At 44.4% G+C, this 17,876-nt stretch overlaps 3 protein-coding genes across 5 annotated transcripts; 2 read left to right on the forward strand and 1 right to left on the reverse strand.

Annotated features, from left to right (window-relative positions):
- Nucleotides 1–393: 393 nt before the first annotated feature.
- On the forward strand, nucleotides 394–9,735 carry LOC131456320 (F-box only protein 41-like). The gene is made up of 17 exons (XM_058624581.1): nucleotides 394–510; nucleotides 1,779–1,956; nucleotides 2,709–3,206; nucleotides 3,773–3,852; nucleotides 4,013–4,085; nucleotides 4,693–4,899; nucleotides 5,373–5,437; nucleotides 5,536–5,688; nucleotides 6,142–6,299; nucleotides 6,374–6,597; nucleotides 7,221–7,336; nucleotides 7,502–7,654; nucleotides 7,722–7,817; nucleotides 7,922–8,040; nucleotides 8,137–8,295; nucleotides 8,393–8,508; nucleotides 8,741–9,735. Exons 2-17 carry the CDS (start codon nucleotides 1,804–1,806, stop codon nucleotides 8,801–8,803), a joined length of 2,433 nt encoding a protein of 810 aa, XP_058480564.1. The 5' UTR covers nucleotides 394–510; nucleotides 1,779–1,803; the 3' UTR covers nucleotides 8,804–9,735.
- A 321-nt stretch (nucleotides 9,736–10,056) lies between these two features.
- On the forward strand, nucleotides 10,057–13,038 carry LOC131456367 (ceramide-1-phosphate transfer protein-like). Its single transcript, XM_058624650.1, has 6 exons — nucleotides 10,057–10,205; nucleotides 11,000–11,061; nucleotides 11,412–11,599; nucleotides 12,306–12,462; nucleotides 12,540–12,736; nucleotides 12,810–13,038. The coding sequence occupies exons 1-6, from the start codon at nucleotides 10,115–10,117 to the stop codon at nucleotides 13,036–13,038; spliced, it is 924 nt and encodes a 307-aa protein (XP_058480633.1). The 5' UTR covers nucleotides 10,057–10,114.
- On the reverse strand, nucleotides 12,787–17,852 carry LOC131456326 (zinc finger protein 79-like). 3 transcript variants are annotated; one of them, XM_058624588.1, is made up of 8 exons: nucleotides 17,523–17,852; nucleotides 16,580–16,651; nucleotides 16,282–16,432; nucleotides 15,905–16,017; nucleotides 15,464–15,705; nucleotides 14,958–15,061; nucleotides 13,685–14,887; nucleotides 12,787–13,051 (listed from the first exon to the last, which is right to left on the reverse strand). In XM_058624588.1, the coding sequence occupies exons 1-7, from the start codon at nucleotides 17,764–17,766 to the stop codon at nucleotides 13,714–13,716; spliced, it is 2,100 nt and encodes a 699-aa protein (XP_058480571.1). In that variant the 5' UTR covers nucleotides 17,767–17,852; the 3' UTR covers nucleotides 12,787–13,051; nucleotides 13,685–13,713. The 3 variants fall into 3 exon arrangements, with proteins under 3 accessions (XP_058480571.1, XP_058480572.1, XP_058480570.1); XM_058624589.1 differs by having other exon boundaries at nucleotides 12,787–14,887; nucleotides 16,282–16,429; XM_058624587.1 differs by having other exon boundaries at nucleotides 12,787–14,887.
- Nucleotides 17,853–17,876: the final 24 nt, after the last annotated feature.

The raw sequence follows: 17,876 nt of genomic DNA on the forward strand, positions 1-17,876 counted from the left end.
CCTACCTACCTACCTACCCATCTTCCTACCTACCTACCTACCCATCTTCCTTCCTACCTACCTACGTACCTACCAACATACCCATCTTCCTACCTACCTACCTAACTACCTACTTACCTATCTTCCTACCTACCTACCCATCTTCCTACCTACCTACCTACCTACCTTCCTGTCTGTCCGTCATTAACATTTAGTTAATAATCTTCCATGTTTTCACTGATCAGCTGTGACAGGTCACACAGTTCCTACGTCGCAGCAGCACGCGGCTGCTCACTGATATGAGGAGGAGGAGGAGGAGGAGGAGGAGGGAGTAAGGGGCGGCGGTTCTCTCTCTCTCACACACACACACACACACACACACGTTGACAGTGGGCTGCTCCTACTGCACAAGATCATCACAGACGGCACAGAGCATCGATCAGTCCGCACACACACCGCGTGCGCCCCAGAGTGAAGTCCTGGTGGAAACCATGGAAACGTCTTTTTAGCACGAGGCCCAGTGACGCACTGGTAAGTAAATATTTATTTGACTTGTTTATTTAATTTAATAAAACATTTTTGTGTGTAAAATGTTTGAATATATTAAATATAAAATGTTTTAATTTCATTAAATGATGAAAGGATTATTTATAAAATAATGACTGTTATTATCGTAACTCTCCAATAGAAACGTGTTTACTTTGTGTTAGCTAACTAGCTACTACCAAACCAGCTAGCTGACATAAGTTTGGAACGCTACAAGTTTCGCTCGCTGGCGGGACCACAAGCTAGCACACAGGTAACGTTATCCCAATGCATCTGAAGACAGAGATAAAACTAGCTTGTACATTTAGCCACGTAAAGGACCTTAAAACGATGGAAAATCTGCCCAAAATGTAAGAAATCTTCACTTAAAATTAAGACTTCCTTGTCTTGATTAAGCTAACTTTAAGACCGTATTCCTTAGCTGCAGTCGGGACTTTACGCTAATCGTTGTTTAAAGTAACAAAAACCAGGCTTATTTTTACTTTCTTTAAAATGAATTTTTCTTTCTTCCCGCTCATTCGTGCATATTTATTAGAACTCCTCTTCATGTGGATTTGACCCTTTCAGACTGTAATGTGTCTTCAAAAACGAGGTTAAAACGGGACAAAATTGTTGTCCATAAAACAAGCAAAGAAAACGCTGCCATGTAAGAAATGTTCATTTAAAATGAAGACCTTTTTTTTTGTTGTGACTGAGATTAATCCGATTAAAACAAATTTAGCCCAAATCATTTTTTGTTTTCACACATTAAATATCAGAATTATTAGCATAAAACCAGGCTTGGACGTTTCTTTCTTCCTGCTCATTCAAGCGGATTTTCAATTCCTCTACATGTGGATTTGACCCGAGGAGACAACGCCGCCGCCGGTGGGGGGGGAGCTAGCTCCACGCTTCACTTAGCATTAGCATCACTTGGAAGACACACACACACACACACACACACACACACACTGTCCTACTCTGTTCAAACCTGGTCTGTGGAGGTTTTGGACGCGAGTAGGACACGATACTCACTTTATGTTTCCATGTTTGTTTGTTGTTTTTAATCCGTCACATGCTGGTGTTTCTTCTTCATGTGTTTAATCCACACATTTTCTGTCTCATTAACATTTCATGACAAAATCATTTATGAAGCACATTCTCTCGCACTGACCCACTTTCTTTACGGCTCGGCTCTTTCTCTCCTCTCTCTTTCTTTCTCACAGCGTCTCTCATCATTTTCTCACCTATTCTTTCCCTCTTTTGTCTTCCAGGTCGTCTTCGTCTCCTCTGTGAATCATGTCCTCCTCCTTGTCCTCCTCCCCGTCCTCCTCGGAGCTGCCCTACTTTTGTCCCCGCTGCGGCGACAAGCTCCGCTTTCCGTCTGTGCCCGACCTCCGGGCTCACCTGGTCAGCCGACACACTTACGAGACCCTGCTGTTGCTGTCGCAGGTATTTTTTAAATGTCTTTTCTTTTGCTTCATAGATCAACGCGTTCACTGTTTTCTACATCAGGGTTTCTCAGTCCTGGTCCTGGTCCTGAGGACCCAGTGCCCTGCATGTTGTAGATGTTTTCCCTGCTCCAAAGCACCTTATTTGTGCTAAATGGTCTTTATTTATATTTAGTGCTTGACGACCACTCAATTATAGTTTCTACAGATTCACACGCATGTAGACCAGCGGAGTCGGGAATCAAACACACAACCTTCCAGTTGAAACTGGAGGTCGTAAGTCAGCAGCAAAGTCGTCGGCTCGTCGGAACTCCTCCTGCACTGATATCGCAATTCGGTGGACATGTTTCCTACACTGTTTGTACGTATGAAATATTGCGTAATGTGTTCACATGGACCACATTAGCTTGCTGGTTAGCGACCTAGCTCTTAGGCAAACGTTAGATCCCTCGTGAGGTTGTGCAGGAACACGACTGCACATTTCCAGTCACGACTTCCGAGGCCGTCGTTACGCACTAATGTTTGAAGCCGCGTTACAGAGACACAAATCGTGATAATATCGTAACGTGACTTGAATATCATGATAGTATCTTATAAATATTGTGATAATATTGTGACTTAAATATCGTGACTTAAATACTGTGACCTAAATTTAGTTTTTGTAAATAAGTAAAAATCTTATTTAGAAGAGCAGAGGCGGAGTCTAACTGAAAACTTGACCCATCCTCTGTTTGATGCCCTGGGTTATTTCAGGCGCGGGTCAGAAGCTCCAGACCAGATGTTCTCCTCCCACTCCTCGGCTCCGCTGCGTCCCACACACAGAGCTCCTCTCTGGGCATGGACGCTACTGGCGCCCCCCTGCTGCTGACCTGCCTGGATCTCACCTCGTCATCTGCCTCCGTCCGGCTGCTCAGGGAAATGTTTAGCTCCTCAGATCACGTTCCCTCCTCCTCAGCAGGTCCAGAGGAACCGTCCGGCGCTCTGGAGTCTTTCCGTCGCAGAGACGTCGGCGTCCTGGACTTCGGTCTGTCAGTGGGGATCGGGCTGGAGGAGCGACTCGGACTGGGCCTGGACCGGATGATCGCCCGCACGTTTGCCGAGGTGGAGGAGAGGGTGCATCTGCGCGTGGGCCGACTGAGGGCGGAGCTGCAGAGGAGGGAGGCGGAGCTGGGGCGGCAGCGGTCGGAAGGGGAGCGGCTGAAGAGTGAGAAACAGGAAGTGGAGAAGAGGGCAAAGTACCTGTCCAGACAGGTGGGTGGAGCTGTGATGCTGTGATGTGATGTGGCGACCAATAACATGAGCCTGTGAAACTAATTAGTACTTTAAGGGGAAAAAGTAATAACTTAAAAGTCATTTTAATAATTTAATTTAGAATCTGTTTGTCACCGTTAGAAACAAAGGTTTTTAAAACACTCACTCTCCCACACCAAACTCTATAGAGAAAATCAGCATTTTTAGTTCATGGGGAAACAGGAGCTGCTGCCTCTTGTGGTCACTTTGTGTCATTGATTTGAACAAAATAAGACATTTGAACTTAGTGATGGAGGCAGCAGTGGATCAACGACTCCTGTCTGCTGTGATGCTAAAATCCCTGATTTTCTGAATGGAGTTTGGTGTGGGGAGAGTGAGTGGACTAGAAAGTCACTTTTCTGTTGAAAAACACAGTCGAACACTTAAATAAAGCAGTAAATTTAATCTTAAACTGTCATAGACTAAAGATTATGTCGATTTTATTAAGTATGTATGTTATTAAGTGGCTAAAAACTTCACAGATTTCACCATACCTGAAAATAAAGTCTTTCATTTCCTTTCCTCAGGTCTCTGCTGCCGTGGAGCTGACGGAGCGCTTGAAGAACGAGCTGCAGGAAAAAGAGAAGGAGCTGAACGAACGACAACAGTCAGTGAAACCTTCAAAACAAAAGCTGCGACGTTAAATCGCCAAAATAAAACAGCCGCATAATAAATGACAGCTTTAGCTAATCTGCCGATAAATCAGTAACTTCTGTTGTGTTTGGTGAAATGTCTTCCGTTATATATTTTAAACGTGTGTTTTGCAGGGAAATGGAGGACGTGGAAAGTTTTCTGACAGCGATGGCGAAGAAAGAAGTGGAGGCTAAGAGCAGACTGCAGGTTTCATTTTCATAAAAATAAGATAACGTGGGTTCAGTTTGACTAATTGTTCAGATCTAAAAGACTCGCGGCATCTTAACTGTGCCGTTTAGTGCGTTACGTTTGTTCTTCGTTAGCTTACTATTGGCTTAACAAGCTAGTTTAGCCGCTAACAAAGTCTTTGTTTTGGTGGCTGAAGCATTTAAGTTCATTAGCACTATAAACATAACGATTAGCTTAGCAGCTAAGTGTTTCAGGTTAGCCAACATCATTTTTTAAGTTGTTTATTGATCAGTGTTCCTGATTTTTCATAAAGTTAAGCTAACTGCTGTCTGTCTCCCAGTTTACCTTAGCGTTAGCGTTTATCAGGAAAACTGAGTCATGGTCGACCCTGCTAGCTAATAATTAAACTTTGCTAACTTCCAGTTTGATTTACAGATTAAAAAAAAAAGTTAGTTGAAGTTAGCTAAACGTTTATTAGCTACAACAATTTGTTAAACTTGTTAAATGTCAACAGAGACAGTTAGCAGGTCATGTTAGCCCGACATTTGAAGTTAATTTGATCTTTATCTGAATTCTTAATAATTCATATTTTTATTTACTTATTACTTATTGTTGTTGTTTTCAGGTGTTTATTGAGTCGTTGCTGGAACGAGCCGATCGAGCGGAGCGACAGTTACTGCAGCTCACGCGGCGAAACCCCTACGACAAAACGTACGCGTACACCGACTCGTACGCGGCGAGGGAGGAATATTTACCTGTACACGGTCGAGGAGGACGCAGTCTGGACGGCAGCGCGAGCGACGTCGGTACAGACAGAACGAGCAGCAACCGGGTGAGGAAAACAACGACATTTACGCACAATTATACTTTTCACCTACAGCAAAAAACAGTGACTTTTTTTCAGTCGTATAATTTTAAAAATCTGCGAAAACAAATGCATTCATGATGTACAGTATATATTCAAACAAATTAATATATATATACATATATATGTATGTATTAGTAGTTTATTTACTTTTAATTAAGCAGTTTTAATCAGTTTTAAAAGTAAATTGGTCATTTATATATTTATTTTTATCTAATAAAACTGTCAGGTATTTATTTTTTTAATAATCTGCATAAATATGTCATTTTTTTGTTTAAAAGATTGAGAAAGAACACCGTGAATCATTGGCAAGTTTCAGATTTGGACCTTTTAGGCCGTTAATGTCCGACTTGAATCTGTCATTTGCTTTTACCTTGTATGTCGTCATCGTTGTCCATTTCATCCGTCCTCTGTCTCTATGTTTGTCCTCCGTCTTCCAGAGGAGCTTCAGTGTTTCAGGCTCCCTCAGAGAGAGAGATCGTCTGTACGACCATCATCACTACGGGTACAGTTCCATGTTTACGTCAATAATAAAACATTGTATTTTATTTATCAACAATAAATCGCTCACCTGTCCTCTGTCTCTGTCTCTGTCTCTTCCAGGAGTCTCACAGGACACATGCGGACTCTGTCTCTTGGCTCTGGAGGCTGGAGCAGCGAGGGAGCGCTGGTCCATCTTCACCCTCCTCACTGTCCCGCAGCCTGGACTCAGAGAGATGGAGGAGGAGGAGGAGACGACAGAAGAGAGAGATTATGGTATGTGAGAGCGTTAGTAAACCATCTGCTGACCTCTAGAGGTTGAAGTTCGCTGAACCACTCACTCTCCCACACCAAAGCCCATAGAGAAAATCAGTGATTTTAACATCACAGCACACAGGAGTTGTTGATCCACTGCTGCCTCCATCACTGACTTCAAATGTCTTATTTTGTCAATTCGGCTTTTAAAATCCATCGTTCAGATTCACCTCAGTGACACAAAGTGACCACACGAGGCAGCAGCAGACCAGCAGCTCCTGTGTCCCCGTGAGCTAAAATCAGTGATTTTCTCTATGGGCTTTGGTGTGGGAGAGTGAGTGGTTTACAAACCTGTGAGAGACAAAGACGTGAACGTGTTCTGAAGATGTCACAGACATGTTTTCAGTGTCTGGTTTTCAGCAGCAGGGGGCGCTCACAGCTGAAGCTTTTTTTGCTTTTCTTCTTCATGTCCAGGGTCGGGCAGGAGGGCTGGGGTCGAACGTGGAGTAGCAACAATCGCCGTCACTACAGCACTGAAGAAGAAGAAGAAGAGGAGGAGGAGGAGGCGGAGGCCTGGAGCAGCTCTGAGATGAAGAGGCTCGTCTTCACCAGGACACAAACACCAGGATCAGGTAACCGTTGCTCCGTTTGTCTTCTGTTCAGTTCTTTACAGACGTTTATGGGTTTTTTTCCGCTCTTCTTTCAGACATCCTCTCCTCCCTCTGCTCCACTCCCTCCTGTTGTCATGGCGAGAGGCGGCTGGGGGCGGACACCTTGAGGCTGAGGGCGGGGCTCTTCTGCGTCCTCCCGTATCTGGACGTGCGCTCACTGCTGCGGGCCGCGGAGGTGTGCTCTGATTGGCGCTTCGTTGCCAGGCACCCGGCGGTCTGGACACGCCTCCAGCTGGAAAACGCCCGTGTGTCGCCCGAGGTACGAGAGCCGTCGCTAACTCACGCTTAGTCGTGACGCCGTGCCACGTATGCTACGTATGTGTAAGGAGCGGAAACACGAGCACAGACGGAAACATAGCAGTGCGACAGCAGACCACAGGGGGGCAGTGTGGGCAACAAACCTTTTTCAAAAGACATTTTACGAGTTTTTAAGATACTTAATAACAACATAGTGGTCGCGTTTAACTCTTTATTAAGAAATTTGTAATCACAAGTTCAAACTGTATTTGTCAAACTCTAGATTCTGTTTCAACGATGTGGACGTTTGTGGGCCGTGAATTTACATTGTTTGCGTGACATCGTGACGCAGTGTCGCGAACGCAACAAAAAAAACGGCTTTTGGTCGTCAATGACGTAACTTAAAGGTCGTAGTTAAGTCATTTATAGCTAACAGTCATGGCAAACTTAAATTTTGAGTTTTTTGTAGTTAGCTATGCTATTAGCATATCCATGCTAATGCAACAATAACGTTGTATTATTTAACTGCTGACAATCCTCTGAATTTTCATGTAGCGCCACCATCAGGTACATTCTCTTTCTGTTGGTTTAGTTTTGTCCAGTACAACAATAACGTTTTTTGTCGTGTGTGTGTTTTGTGTGTAGTTCCTGACCACACTGTCTCAGTGGTGTACACAAACTCAGTCTGTGATTCTGAACAACCTGAAGCCACGAGGTCGACGAGTCGATGAGACGCGAGAGGACTATCACAGGAACACGAGGTGACGCACACACACACACACACGTGTTGTGAGGACGCTCAAATGTCCCGAAATGTCCTCATAAGAAATCATTTTGCCATTGTAACGCCTCACTTTAGCGCCACTGTGGTGATAGCAGGAGCAGGGCATTGTGGGTAACGGTCGAGTGTTTTCCGTGTGTTCCAGAGGCAGCGTGGAGCCGGGTGTGGAGGCGCTGCTGCGGTCAGCAGGGGGCAGTCTGCTCCACCTGTCCGTCTCTCAGTGTCCTCACATCCTCACTGACAGGACGCTGTGGTTAGCGAGCTGCTACAGCAGGAACCTGCGGACGCTGACGTACAGGTGAGTGTGTTCACCTGTCACTCTGTCACGTTTGGAACACACCCCGACTCTTCACGTGTCTGTGCAGGAGCTCTTCACATCCTCTCGGTCAGGAGGTTCTCTGGGCTCTCGGTGCCGGCTGCAGGAGCATCAGCGGCCTACAGGTGGCGCCCGCTCATCCCAGGTCAGTGGAACCATATTCATCTGTACCTAATAAACTGACCACGGCTGAGCGCCGTGAATGAGAATCATCGCAAAAACAATAACGTTTGTCATTTTCTCTTTCAGCCAACAACCGACGCGATTTGGAAACCGCTGCTTGCAGACGATTGGTCGATGCTGGCCACACCTCCGCTCGCTCAGTGTGGGTGGGGCCGGCTGTGGGACTCAGGGATTGGTTTCCGTTGGTGAGTGAGTGAAACTCTTCGATGTTTGCGTTTCCTCGCAAAAAGGTTTCGTGTTCCCTCATTCTGATTCTTCTGCTTGTGTGTGTGTGTGTGTAGTTCGCACCTGTGCTCACCTGCAGGTGTTGGAGCTGGAGCGCATTACCAACCTCAGCCTGCAGGTGGCGACCGAGCTGTGCGAGGCCGGACTGAAGAGTCTGCAGACGCTGATCCTGACGCACACGCCTGTGAGCGGACAGGCCATCCTGCATTTCCACAGTGAGACGTTACCTGTGAACACACCTGTGTTTATTATCTCTGTTAGCACGAGCTAATCATTGATAATGTGTGTGTGTGTGTGTGTGTGTGTGTGCAGGTGTGTGCGCTAATATCAGGTCTATCAGGGTCGAGGTCTCGGTGTCAGATTACTTTGAGGAGCCAGACGCTCCTGAAGCTCGACGACTGTTTGGGGAAATTCTCAGTACGTTAAAGGTGAGTTTGAGTGAGAGCGGGGGATTCTGGGAAATGGTGTCCTGGTCTTTCTGCTCATTTCCGGCGTCTTTTCTGTTGCTAACAGAAACACGTTAGCAACACAAACGTGTCTCTCACAAAGCCTCAGTGAAGCGGACACAGGCTGTCACTTGACTGGGGTGAATTAATCTGCTGGTAACCATAGCAACGGTGCAGATTCTTACGCTGTTATTTTTATGTTTCTCCCTCGCAGGTTCTCCAGATGCATCCAGGACTGTGTGATGTCCTGCAGGTTAAAGCTGAAGGATTCTGCTGACCTCAGCACACACACACACACACACAGAGTACACACAGTACACACACACACACAGAACACACACACATGAGGCTGAAATGTCCCCACAAATCACAACGTCCCTACAATGTTGGTTACTTTGCGGTCCTCACAAAGGCAGCAGTAGGACATACACACACTCACATGTCGGTACTTGTGCACTCGTGAGGACCCACGTTTACCAATGCTGGGGCCTTGAGAGAAAAGCAGATGCTAGGCTAACACGGATGCTTACATTAGCGTTAATATTAGCATTTACAAGCTACAGATGCTAAGAATTTACCAAGCTAGCAGAAACAGAAAAACAAATGACAAAAAGATCAGGACCGAACAAACCCCGATCTGTACAAAACCCTTTACATGAAAGCCCCTTAAAATATTTTAAAATTTTAATTAAATAATTAATTTAAATATTTCCTCCTCCTTTAGCAGGAAACACCCTTTATTCTTACTCTATTTTGTCAAAATCCCCTTTCGTTATTTAAGACAAAACATCAAATTCCTTTTAAAAATAACCCTTATCCTCCATTAACAAACCCTTTATTCGTAGCCTTTAGTTTGACGTACCGGCCCTTTAAGCTGACAGCATTGTCATTTTTCTACAAATCTTTCTTCTACTTTAAGGTAAAATAAAAAAACCTTTAATGTCACTTATTAACTGTAATAAGTGAACTTTTCCTTTTCCTTTTGCGTTATCTTTTAAACATAAGCACAAGCACACACGAGTATGCACAAATATTTTTGCACAAAAAAACCCACTGATTCATACACCAAAGACAATCATTCATTCATTCATTAAAACACGCATTGTCTATTGTATGTAAACGTCCATCAACAATGTCTTTCATTGTGTTTGTTGATATTCAGGTGCTACGTGTCATTTTACCGCCAATAAAACATTTTAAATAAGTTTCCTGAGTTTTGTGACGTTAATGAACAAAACGTTAAAAAAGCAAAAATGAATAAATTGAACATTAAGAAAACAAATATATAATGTGTATATATATTGATTTATATATATACATATATACTTCTTCTAAGTAGCTAAATTCGATTTTATTACAATCTTATTTTGTGTGTGTAAAATTTAATATTAACAGTTTCCTCTGTGACAAATGTCAAGAGCAAAGGTCAGCTTGGTGTGTGTGTGTTTGTTCGGCAAACAAATGACCTTTAACCCCAGCAATGAGAGAGTAAGAGAGGGGGAGATTGCGCTAACCAGTGAAAGTGTTTAAACAGTGGGAAAGTGTGTACGTTTGTCTGTTTGTTTGTGTTGTTGTTGTTGTTGTCGCCATGGTTTTCCTCAGGAGGACGTCGCTGCTCCGCTGCCTGCTGTTGTCGGCCATGTTGGCTCTGTTCCTCTTTGTCAGCTCTTTGTGGCTTCGTGAGTTTAACTAAGTTCAAGTGTTTAACTTGAGTCAATTGTAACTTGTAATTGTAAGATACGTCTTCAGTAATACTTTATATTTGATACTTTTGTGTAAAACACTGATTTACTGTATGAAAGTTTCCCACATTATGGTTACAACGTGGCAAACAGAGTTTTATACGTCACTGCTGAGCTTGAAACAAATGTATGAAATGTATAGACCATGTACTAAAACTACTAAAACTTGACCTTTTTAAAACACTGTCACTAAAGTTGCTAACGTGTCATATTGTAATAAGGAGTGAAGTAAAGTCTTTTAGTTGAATTAAGTAGTTTAGTAAAATTCTAGTCATAGGATAAGGATTTAAAATTGTTTAACTTATTTTAATTTAATTTAATACATCAGAGAAAGATTAAAAAAACTATAATATAGAATAAATGAAATTGTGCTAAAATATGATTGTATCGTAAAAAGTTCCCAAAAAAGTCATAGGATGATAAAGTAGTTAAAATGTTTATTAATGTATTACAAATATATATTAATATAATTAGTAAGGAGTTGAAAGTTTTATAACTTAACAGTGTAGTAAAAAAGTTACAAACAAATCTAGAAAAGTCAAAGGATGGCAATTATATATTTTTTTAAAAACCTAAAATATATTATTATAATATTAATATTATATTATAGTCTTAGAGCTAACCAACAATAAACAGCTACTGTATAAAGGTGACCTGGCAGTTTATATATAAGTAAGATATCTGTAAAGATATAAAATGCTGAATCATTTTGTTTCTATTTTTTTCTTCAGCTCAGGGCGGAGCCAGAGACTGCGGCTCCGCCTGGCAACCATGTTTCAATTTTTACCAAACAGTAAGAGACACATACACACACACACACACACAAGATGTCCGAAATGACGCAAAAAAGTCATAGTAAGCTGTCCAAAATGTCACAATATATCAGTGTAGTGAGGTGTCATTACATTAACATTAACATTAATCATGTGAAAACAGGTTTTTAGAGAAGTAGGGAGCGCAAACATTTTTTTATGAATAAAGGTTCTCATCCCTGTGGTCAAACACCGAGGTCCTCACAAGGATACCAATACCAGAAATGCTTTAACTCCCTCTTTTTAAAAAGAAACGTGTATATATCCTAATAAACTAAGTAAAAGCTGTGTCCAGTATAAAGATAAAAAGCTTGCTCTATTTCTCTCTCAGCCTGAACCTCCACTGGTTCCTCAGGAGTGGGTGGAGTATGGCGAAGCCCCGCCCCTCATAAAGGATTGTCCTGGCCAGTCGTTTCAGGTCCGTCGTCTTCTGCTGCATTTAAAGTCCAGTCTGTCCAGTGACAACGACGACGACGTCCTGCTGGAGCCGTATCTGCAGAGCTGGGATCAACTGCTCAGGTTAGTTAGCGTTAACTTAATCTAACTTTAACTTTGTATTTGATTTAACGATGTGGGATGAACTCATGATGAGAGAAATCAACAGAAATATAAGACTGAGAAGATTCTGCGGGTTAACTATTAAATATCAGTGTAGCAAGGTGTCCAAAATGTCGCAAAATGTCACGTAGTAAGGTGTCTGAAATATTGCTAAATGTTGTGTAGTAAGGCATCTGAAATGTTGCAAAATATCAGTGCTTAGGTCGTATGAAATGTCGCAAAATATCGTGTAGTAAGGTATCCGAAATGTCGCAAAATATCATTGTATAAGTCGTCCGAAATGTTGCAAAAATATCCAGGGGGTAAAGCCTCCGAATTGTCACAAAAACATCAAAGTAAAGCGTCCGAAATGTCGCAAACAGTCAGTGTAGTAAGGCTTTCGATATGTTGTAAAATATTGTAGGTGTCCAAAATATCGCAAAAAATATTGTAGAAGAAAGGCGTCCGATATGTCGCAAAATGTCAGTGTAGTAAGGTGTCCGAAATATCGCAAAACTTTGTAGAAGAAAGGTGTCCGAAATGTGGCAAAATATCGATGAAGGCGTCCAAAGTGTTGCAAAAACAATAAAAATAATAGCATGCGAAGATTCTAAAATGTCGCGTGTCATAACGAGTGAAAACATCAAACAGATAAAAGTCGTAAGTAAATGGTTTTCGTCTTCGTCAGGTTCATGGAGTCTCTGGGGACGATGGTGAGTTTCTTCTCTCAGAAAGTCAGCGACAAAGTCTCTCTGATCCGAGAGCTGTCACTCAAACACGCCGCAGAGGATCATGGGAAACGCGACGCCGCCAACCGAACGCCGTCACCTGGACTGAAACACGGCGTGAGTGTCGCGAAAACACGTGTGTGAAAATGTTTTTGTACATTTTGTAAAAAAAAACAAAAATAATTTCTGCGAAGGCCTTTCGCTCGGTGCGGTCGATGGTGGAGGCGGAGCTAAAGGCGGGCGCGGTGGACTTCACCCGCCGCTCAGACTCGGGCTGTCGGACGCTGCTGAGGCTCCATCGCTCTATGCTGTGGCTGAAGCTGATGTTGGACGGTTTGGCCCAAGGACCGGACGCAGACGGACGGTTCAAAACCCCCGGAGAGCTGAGCAGGTAAAACAAACAAAACAAGTGACCAGCGCCGTTACCACGGAAACACTTTAATGAACAACCGCTGAACCCGCAGAGACGCCTACATGGTAGCGTTGGCGCCGCACCACCACTGGGTGCTGCGTCAGGCGGCCGAGTTCGTCTTCCTCGCCCTCCCGGAGAGAAGCTACTTCCTGCAGCTGGTGTGCGTAAACAGCCAGGAGGAGGCCACGCCCATTCTGCGCATCATGATTCGCGCGCTGGCGCGGGTTCACCAGCGGACGCAGCGGATACTGAGCGAGTTCGACATGCTGGAGCTGCCGTGACGTCAGGTTTACGCTTTATTTACAGGATCAGAAAAACACAGATTGTATTTTTGACAGATTTATTTATTATCGTTACTTTTCTGTGTGTTAGAAGTTTTGCTTGAATGCTAAAGAGTTAGTTCAGGTGTTTTGTCACAAGAGACGACAACATGTCAGTTTAAGTCTACGATAGAATCTTGTTTGTAAACCACTCACTCTCCCACACCAAAGCCCAGAGAGAAAATCAGCGATTTAAACTCACTGGGACACAGGAGCTGCTGGTCTGCTGCTGCCTCGTGTGGTCACTTTGTGTCACTGAGGTAAATCTGAACGAAGGATTTTTAATGCCGAAGTGACAAAATAAGACATTTGAACTTAGTGATGGAGGCAGCAGTGGATCAACAACTCCTGTGTGTGTGATGTTAAAATCACTGGTTTTCTCTATGGGCTTTGGTGTGGGAGAGTGAGTGGTTTACAAAAGTCTGTGTCACAGTGAGATAAAGACGTGAACATGTGTGGATATAAACTGGCAGCCATGTTTTCACTCAGTGTTTGTGTCTTATTCTGCTTCACAAAGCTGCAGTGATTCAAAAGTCTAAATTAAAAAGTCTTTTGTAAAAAAACATGTCGATGTTGAGGCAGTTTCTTTCAAACTTTGGCCACTTACACAACAATGGACCTGTGAAGGAAACAGGATCAGGACTGTGCGTCCAGACTCTGGGACCCGTGTCCTCCGTCGTCTCCTGCGTGTCCCGCGCGTGCGTCCGTCTCGTGTCTCCTCATGTGCGTCTTCAGACAGTGGCTCTGCGTGAACGCTCTGTCGCACAGCGAACACTTGTACGGCCGCTCGCCGTTGTGCGTCCTCATGTGAACGGTCAGGTGATCCTGGCGAGCGCAGCCTTTGCCGCAGACCTTGCACACAAACCGCTTGACGCCCGCGTGGCTCGCGGCGTGCGTCTTCAGAGAACTGGTGGTCTTGAAGGAGCGGCCACACTCGGCACAGGCGTGCGGCGCCGCGTCCGAGTGCACCGCCGTGTGTCTCGTCAGGCAGCTTCTGGCCACGAAGCGCTTGCCGCAGACGTCGCAGACGTACGGCCGCTCGCCGCTGTGCGTGCGCAGGTGACCTTTGAGCGCGCCGTTGGACAGGAAGGTCTTACAGCAGACGTCGCAGAGGTAGCGCCGCTCCCGCGCCGCGTGGACCCTCAGGTGCGCCTTCAGCCGGTCAGGGTGTTTGAAGCGCTTCCCGCACACCTCGCAGACGCAGCGCTGCTCCGCCAGGTGAGTCGCCCTGTGGCGCCGGAACGCCGTGACGCCGCTGAGCGTTCTCCCGCACTCGCCGCAGCGGTACGCGTCGGGAGCGCCGTGCGTCTTGCTGTGATATTTCAGCTGCGTCTTCAGGCCGAAGCGTTTGCCGCAGACGCCGCAGCCGTGCGGTTTCTCCGCCACGTGAACCCAGCGGTGATTATTTAAGCCGGCGCGGTGCGTGAAGGTTTTGCCGCACGCGTCGCACCTGAAGCGGTTCTGCTCGGCGTGCGTGGCCACGTGTCCGGCGAGCTTGCCGGCGCTGGAGTAGGACTTGCCGCAGAGCGCGCAGTCGTGCATCTCGTGCTGGCGTCGCAGGTGAGCCTTGAGCTCGTCCACGGAGTCGAGGCGAGCGCCGCACACGCCGCACTCGCGCAGCAGCTCGTCCACGTGGCTCCAGGCGTGTTTGAAGAAGCCGCCCCGGAATTTGTAGGACCGCCCACAAACGTGACACCGCAGTTTACTCGGCGCAGCGCTGTGGCCTCCGGGTGCTTCCGTCCTCCTCGTTTTTTTGGGCGCTTTCCAGTCGGACTGTTGCGATGGCGAGCTGACGGCGAGAGCGTCCGCTCTGAGATCAAAACAACAGTCGTTCAAAAACTTGTTTTACTCATAAAAACATAAACATCCGAGTTAATCACCTCAAACTGCTTCCTGCTTCCTGTTCCGTCGCCGTCATGTCCTCCTTCTTGTTTCCTGGCAGCATGTGAAGCTCCGCCTCTTCCTTCCCCTCCAGCTCGTCTCTCTGCGGGAATTTTTTTTTTAATTCTCTAAAAAACATTTAATTTTTTCACAATGGAAGTGTAATGACCTTCAGTCGTCTGCAGAGGGCGAACTTTCCCACTCTGGTGGACCATTTTTTATTTTCTTTAATTGTTTTATAAAAATTATATAAATTTAAAATTGTATTTTTTTTACAAACTTAGCTATATTTTAATTTTGTATCCATTAATTAAATGTGACAATGTATTTTCATAAAACTGAATATTTTTTAATTCATTGTGTTTTAAAAAAAAATGGATTTAAAGTTTAACTATTTTTATGTTACATTTTATATTATATTATGTTTTTTTTATTTATTTAATTCTCTAAATTTTCCCTTATTTTTTTTTACATCTTTATTTTTTAACACTGGAAGTGTAATGACCTTCAGTCGCAGGTAGAGGGCAGACTTCCCCGCCCCCGTGGACCTGATGGCGGTCAGGATTTCCTCCGGCGTCAGGGTCCTGGTCCTCAGAGGAAACAGTCTGCGGCTCCTGTCGCTCACGAACACGTCCACGTGTTTGTGAGGCGGCAGCTGAGGGAAGGTGGAGCGCAGCAGCTGCAGGAAGTCTGCCTCCTGCAGGCCGCGAGGGCACTGCAACTCCAGCAGGGGGCACTTTTTCAACACTGGAACACATCCAGAAATAAAGAAATAAAATTAGAATGTATTTATTCTCCTTTAACGGTGAGTTCAGCTTCAATTTGCACCTTGAAAATAGGTTTATAAATCATATATTTTGCAATCTCCAAACAACAACTTTGTTTTTGTGCAGAAAAGCAGCTAAAAATGTATCTGATGACGCATCAGAAAACAGATGAAACTCACCAGCATTAGAGAGACGGTCGACCTGCGCGCTGTGCAGGAGGCGGAGCTTCAAATCCAGGTGATTTGACTCCGAGTCGTTGATCCGAGGTCTGCCGGGTTTTCTTTTCATGGAGCTAGAAAAACAATATTAGCATTAAATAAACACATAGCTCATTTTTTTTTTTTTTTTTACTTTCACAAAACATAAAAAGAACAAAATAATAAATAAACGTATTTCTATATTTTCTAAACTGGTGAATTATCGAAATTTTTTATTAACAACTTATTTTGGCTAAAAACGTAAAACTTTGTGTTTAGGCAGTTTACGCTGTCTACATACGTCTGGCCACAAGGGGGCTCCATTCCACAGCCGGGTGCAGTTTCTACGATAAACTGACCTGGACTCGATCTGAAAATCTGGATCCTGCAGGTCTTGTTGTTTCTGTGGGGAGTTTATTTCCAGTTGCACCGTCTGCTCTTCATCGTCAGAACCAAAATCGTCACCGTCGTCGTACCACAGGAAATCCGCGCCCCCGCTGTTTCCCCCTACTGGACACACATGGGAAAGCAAACGTCTCGTTGTGTTGACCAAGTGAAAATGTGCTCACTAATATATTATAACTGCAGTGCATTAGTGACGCTGACCACAAGGGGGCGGAGTCTGTAAATGACCTCTGACCCTGTGTGAGGACGTACCTGACTGCTGTGTTTGCTGCTCCTCGTCTTTGTCCAGGTCCACATCACGTGTGCTGACGTCTGTGATCAGAGCTTTCAGGGGGTTTTACACAAGATAAAGTCAAATTAGGTCAAGACTGAAAAGTGACTAAATGTACAAAACAAAAGCTTAAATTACAGCCGAATTATAAATGACTTAACGGTAACTTGGGTAAACTTTCAGTATTCACTCTCAGGACTAAGCAGTCGTGTCAGCGAGCTGAGAAACATTCAATTCGCTGTTTTTCAAATGAGCTTCGACAGAACCAGGCACAAAGTCATGACACTGGAACAAGTGACCTGTTTATCTATATTTTAAGTCGTGAAAACCACAAACCAGATGTAGATACGTATTGAATGCCGAATTGTTTGACATATCATAAAGAAAATGCAGAAAACATTTGAGTAATTCAATTGAAAGTAATTACATTTAACACTGAGCATATAAGTGTTAAACCGTCGTAATTCACATGAACCAACGTGAAAAATGACCTATTGTACAGAATCAATTATTCATTTTCTATTTAGACAAAAGCCGAACTGTCAATCACATCATTGAAACTTGTGTAAACCTTAACTCGGTGTGCTCAGAATCAAGAGATCAAGTCAGCGAGCAAATTAAATATTAATTTATTAAATTGCAAGATTCTTACATTAAGTCCGGCATCCCACGGACAGAACAGGAAATCACTAATGATCCAAAGCACAAAATGACAAAAAAGTACAAAATTCAGTTAATGGTGTGGTATTTTTATGAAAGCCGAATTGTAAATCACATCATGAAAACCCATGTTAGCGTCAACATGTAATGTTCACACATTGGGGGGCGTGTCCGTAAGTCATTTAACATTAAATTGCCAATTTTCCAAACCGAGTTTGGTACAGCAATTTGAAAATAATGATAATAATTTAAAAAATTGCTCACCTGTTCTCTCCAGTTTGACCCGCGGCTGCAGCAGAACCCGCAGCTGCTGCTTCTGCCGGTCGATCTCCAGCCTCAGGCCCGCAACCTCCTCCTCGTACCCGGTCACGGTTCTCTCCACCACCGCTAAGATTTCCTTCGCGGCCGTGGACATTTTCTCTGCGACAATTCCTCTCAGAATCTCGGCCTTCGACGTGTTCTCGAGGCCGCGGAGATTCTCGCTACTTCCGTCTGTCCAACAAAACATGTTTGTCTGTTTGTTTGTTTGTTTGTTTATTTACAGCTTCACCGTTTTGTTTCGCATTCGTCGCGCGCGGGGCGAGTCGTTCCAGGTTGTGGTGCAGCTCCAACAACGGT

This window comes from Solea solea, chromosome 3, assembly GCF_958295425.1.
Source record: "Solea solea chromosome 3, fSolSol10.1, whole genome shotgun sequence".
Taxonomy (NCBI): Eukaryota; Metazoa; Chordata; class Actinopteri; order Pleuronectiformes; family Soleidae; genus Solea; species Solea solea.

Coding starts and splice junctions, on each gene's coding strand:
- LOC131456320 (XM_058624581.1), top strand. CDS start 1,804: ATGTCCTCCTCCTTGTCCTCCTCCCCGTCCTCCTCGGAGCTGCCCTAC. Junction 7,337..7,501: donor GACTATCACAGGAACACGAG/GTGACGCACACA, acceptor CGTGTGTTCCAG/AGGCAGCGTGGAGCCGGGTG. Junction 8,509..8,740: donor AAATTCTCAGTACGTTAAAG/GTGAGTTTGAGT, acceptor TCTCCCTCGCAG/GTTCTCCAGATGCATCCAGG.
- LOC131456326 (XM_058624588.1), bottom strand. CDS start 17,766: ATGTTTTGTTGGACAGACGGAAGTAGCGAGAATCTCCGCGGCCTCGAG. Junction 16,652..17,522: donor GGTCAAACTGGAGAGAACAG/GTGAGCAATTTT, acceptor ACCCCCTGAAAG/CTCTGATCACAGACGTCAGC. Junction 16,433..16,579: donor GCAGCAAACACAGCAGTCAG/GTACGTCCTCAC, acceptor ATGTGTGTCCAG/TAGGGGGAAACAGCGGGGGC.
- LOC131456367 (XM_058624650.1), top strand. CDS start 10,115: ATGGTTTTCCTCAGGAGGACGTCGCTGCTCCGCTGCCTGCTGTTGTCG. Junction 10,206..10,999: donor TGTCAGCTCTTTGTGGCTTC/GTGAGTTTAACT, acceptor TTTTTTCTTCAG/CTCAGGGCGGAGCCAGAGAC. Junction 12,737..12,809: donor ACCCCCGGAGAGCTGAGCAG/GTAAAACAAACA, acceptor CTGAACCCGCAG/AGACGCCTACATGGTAGCGT.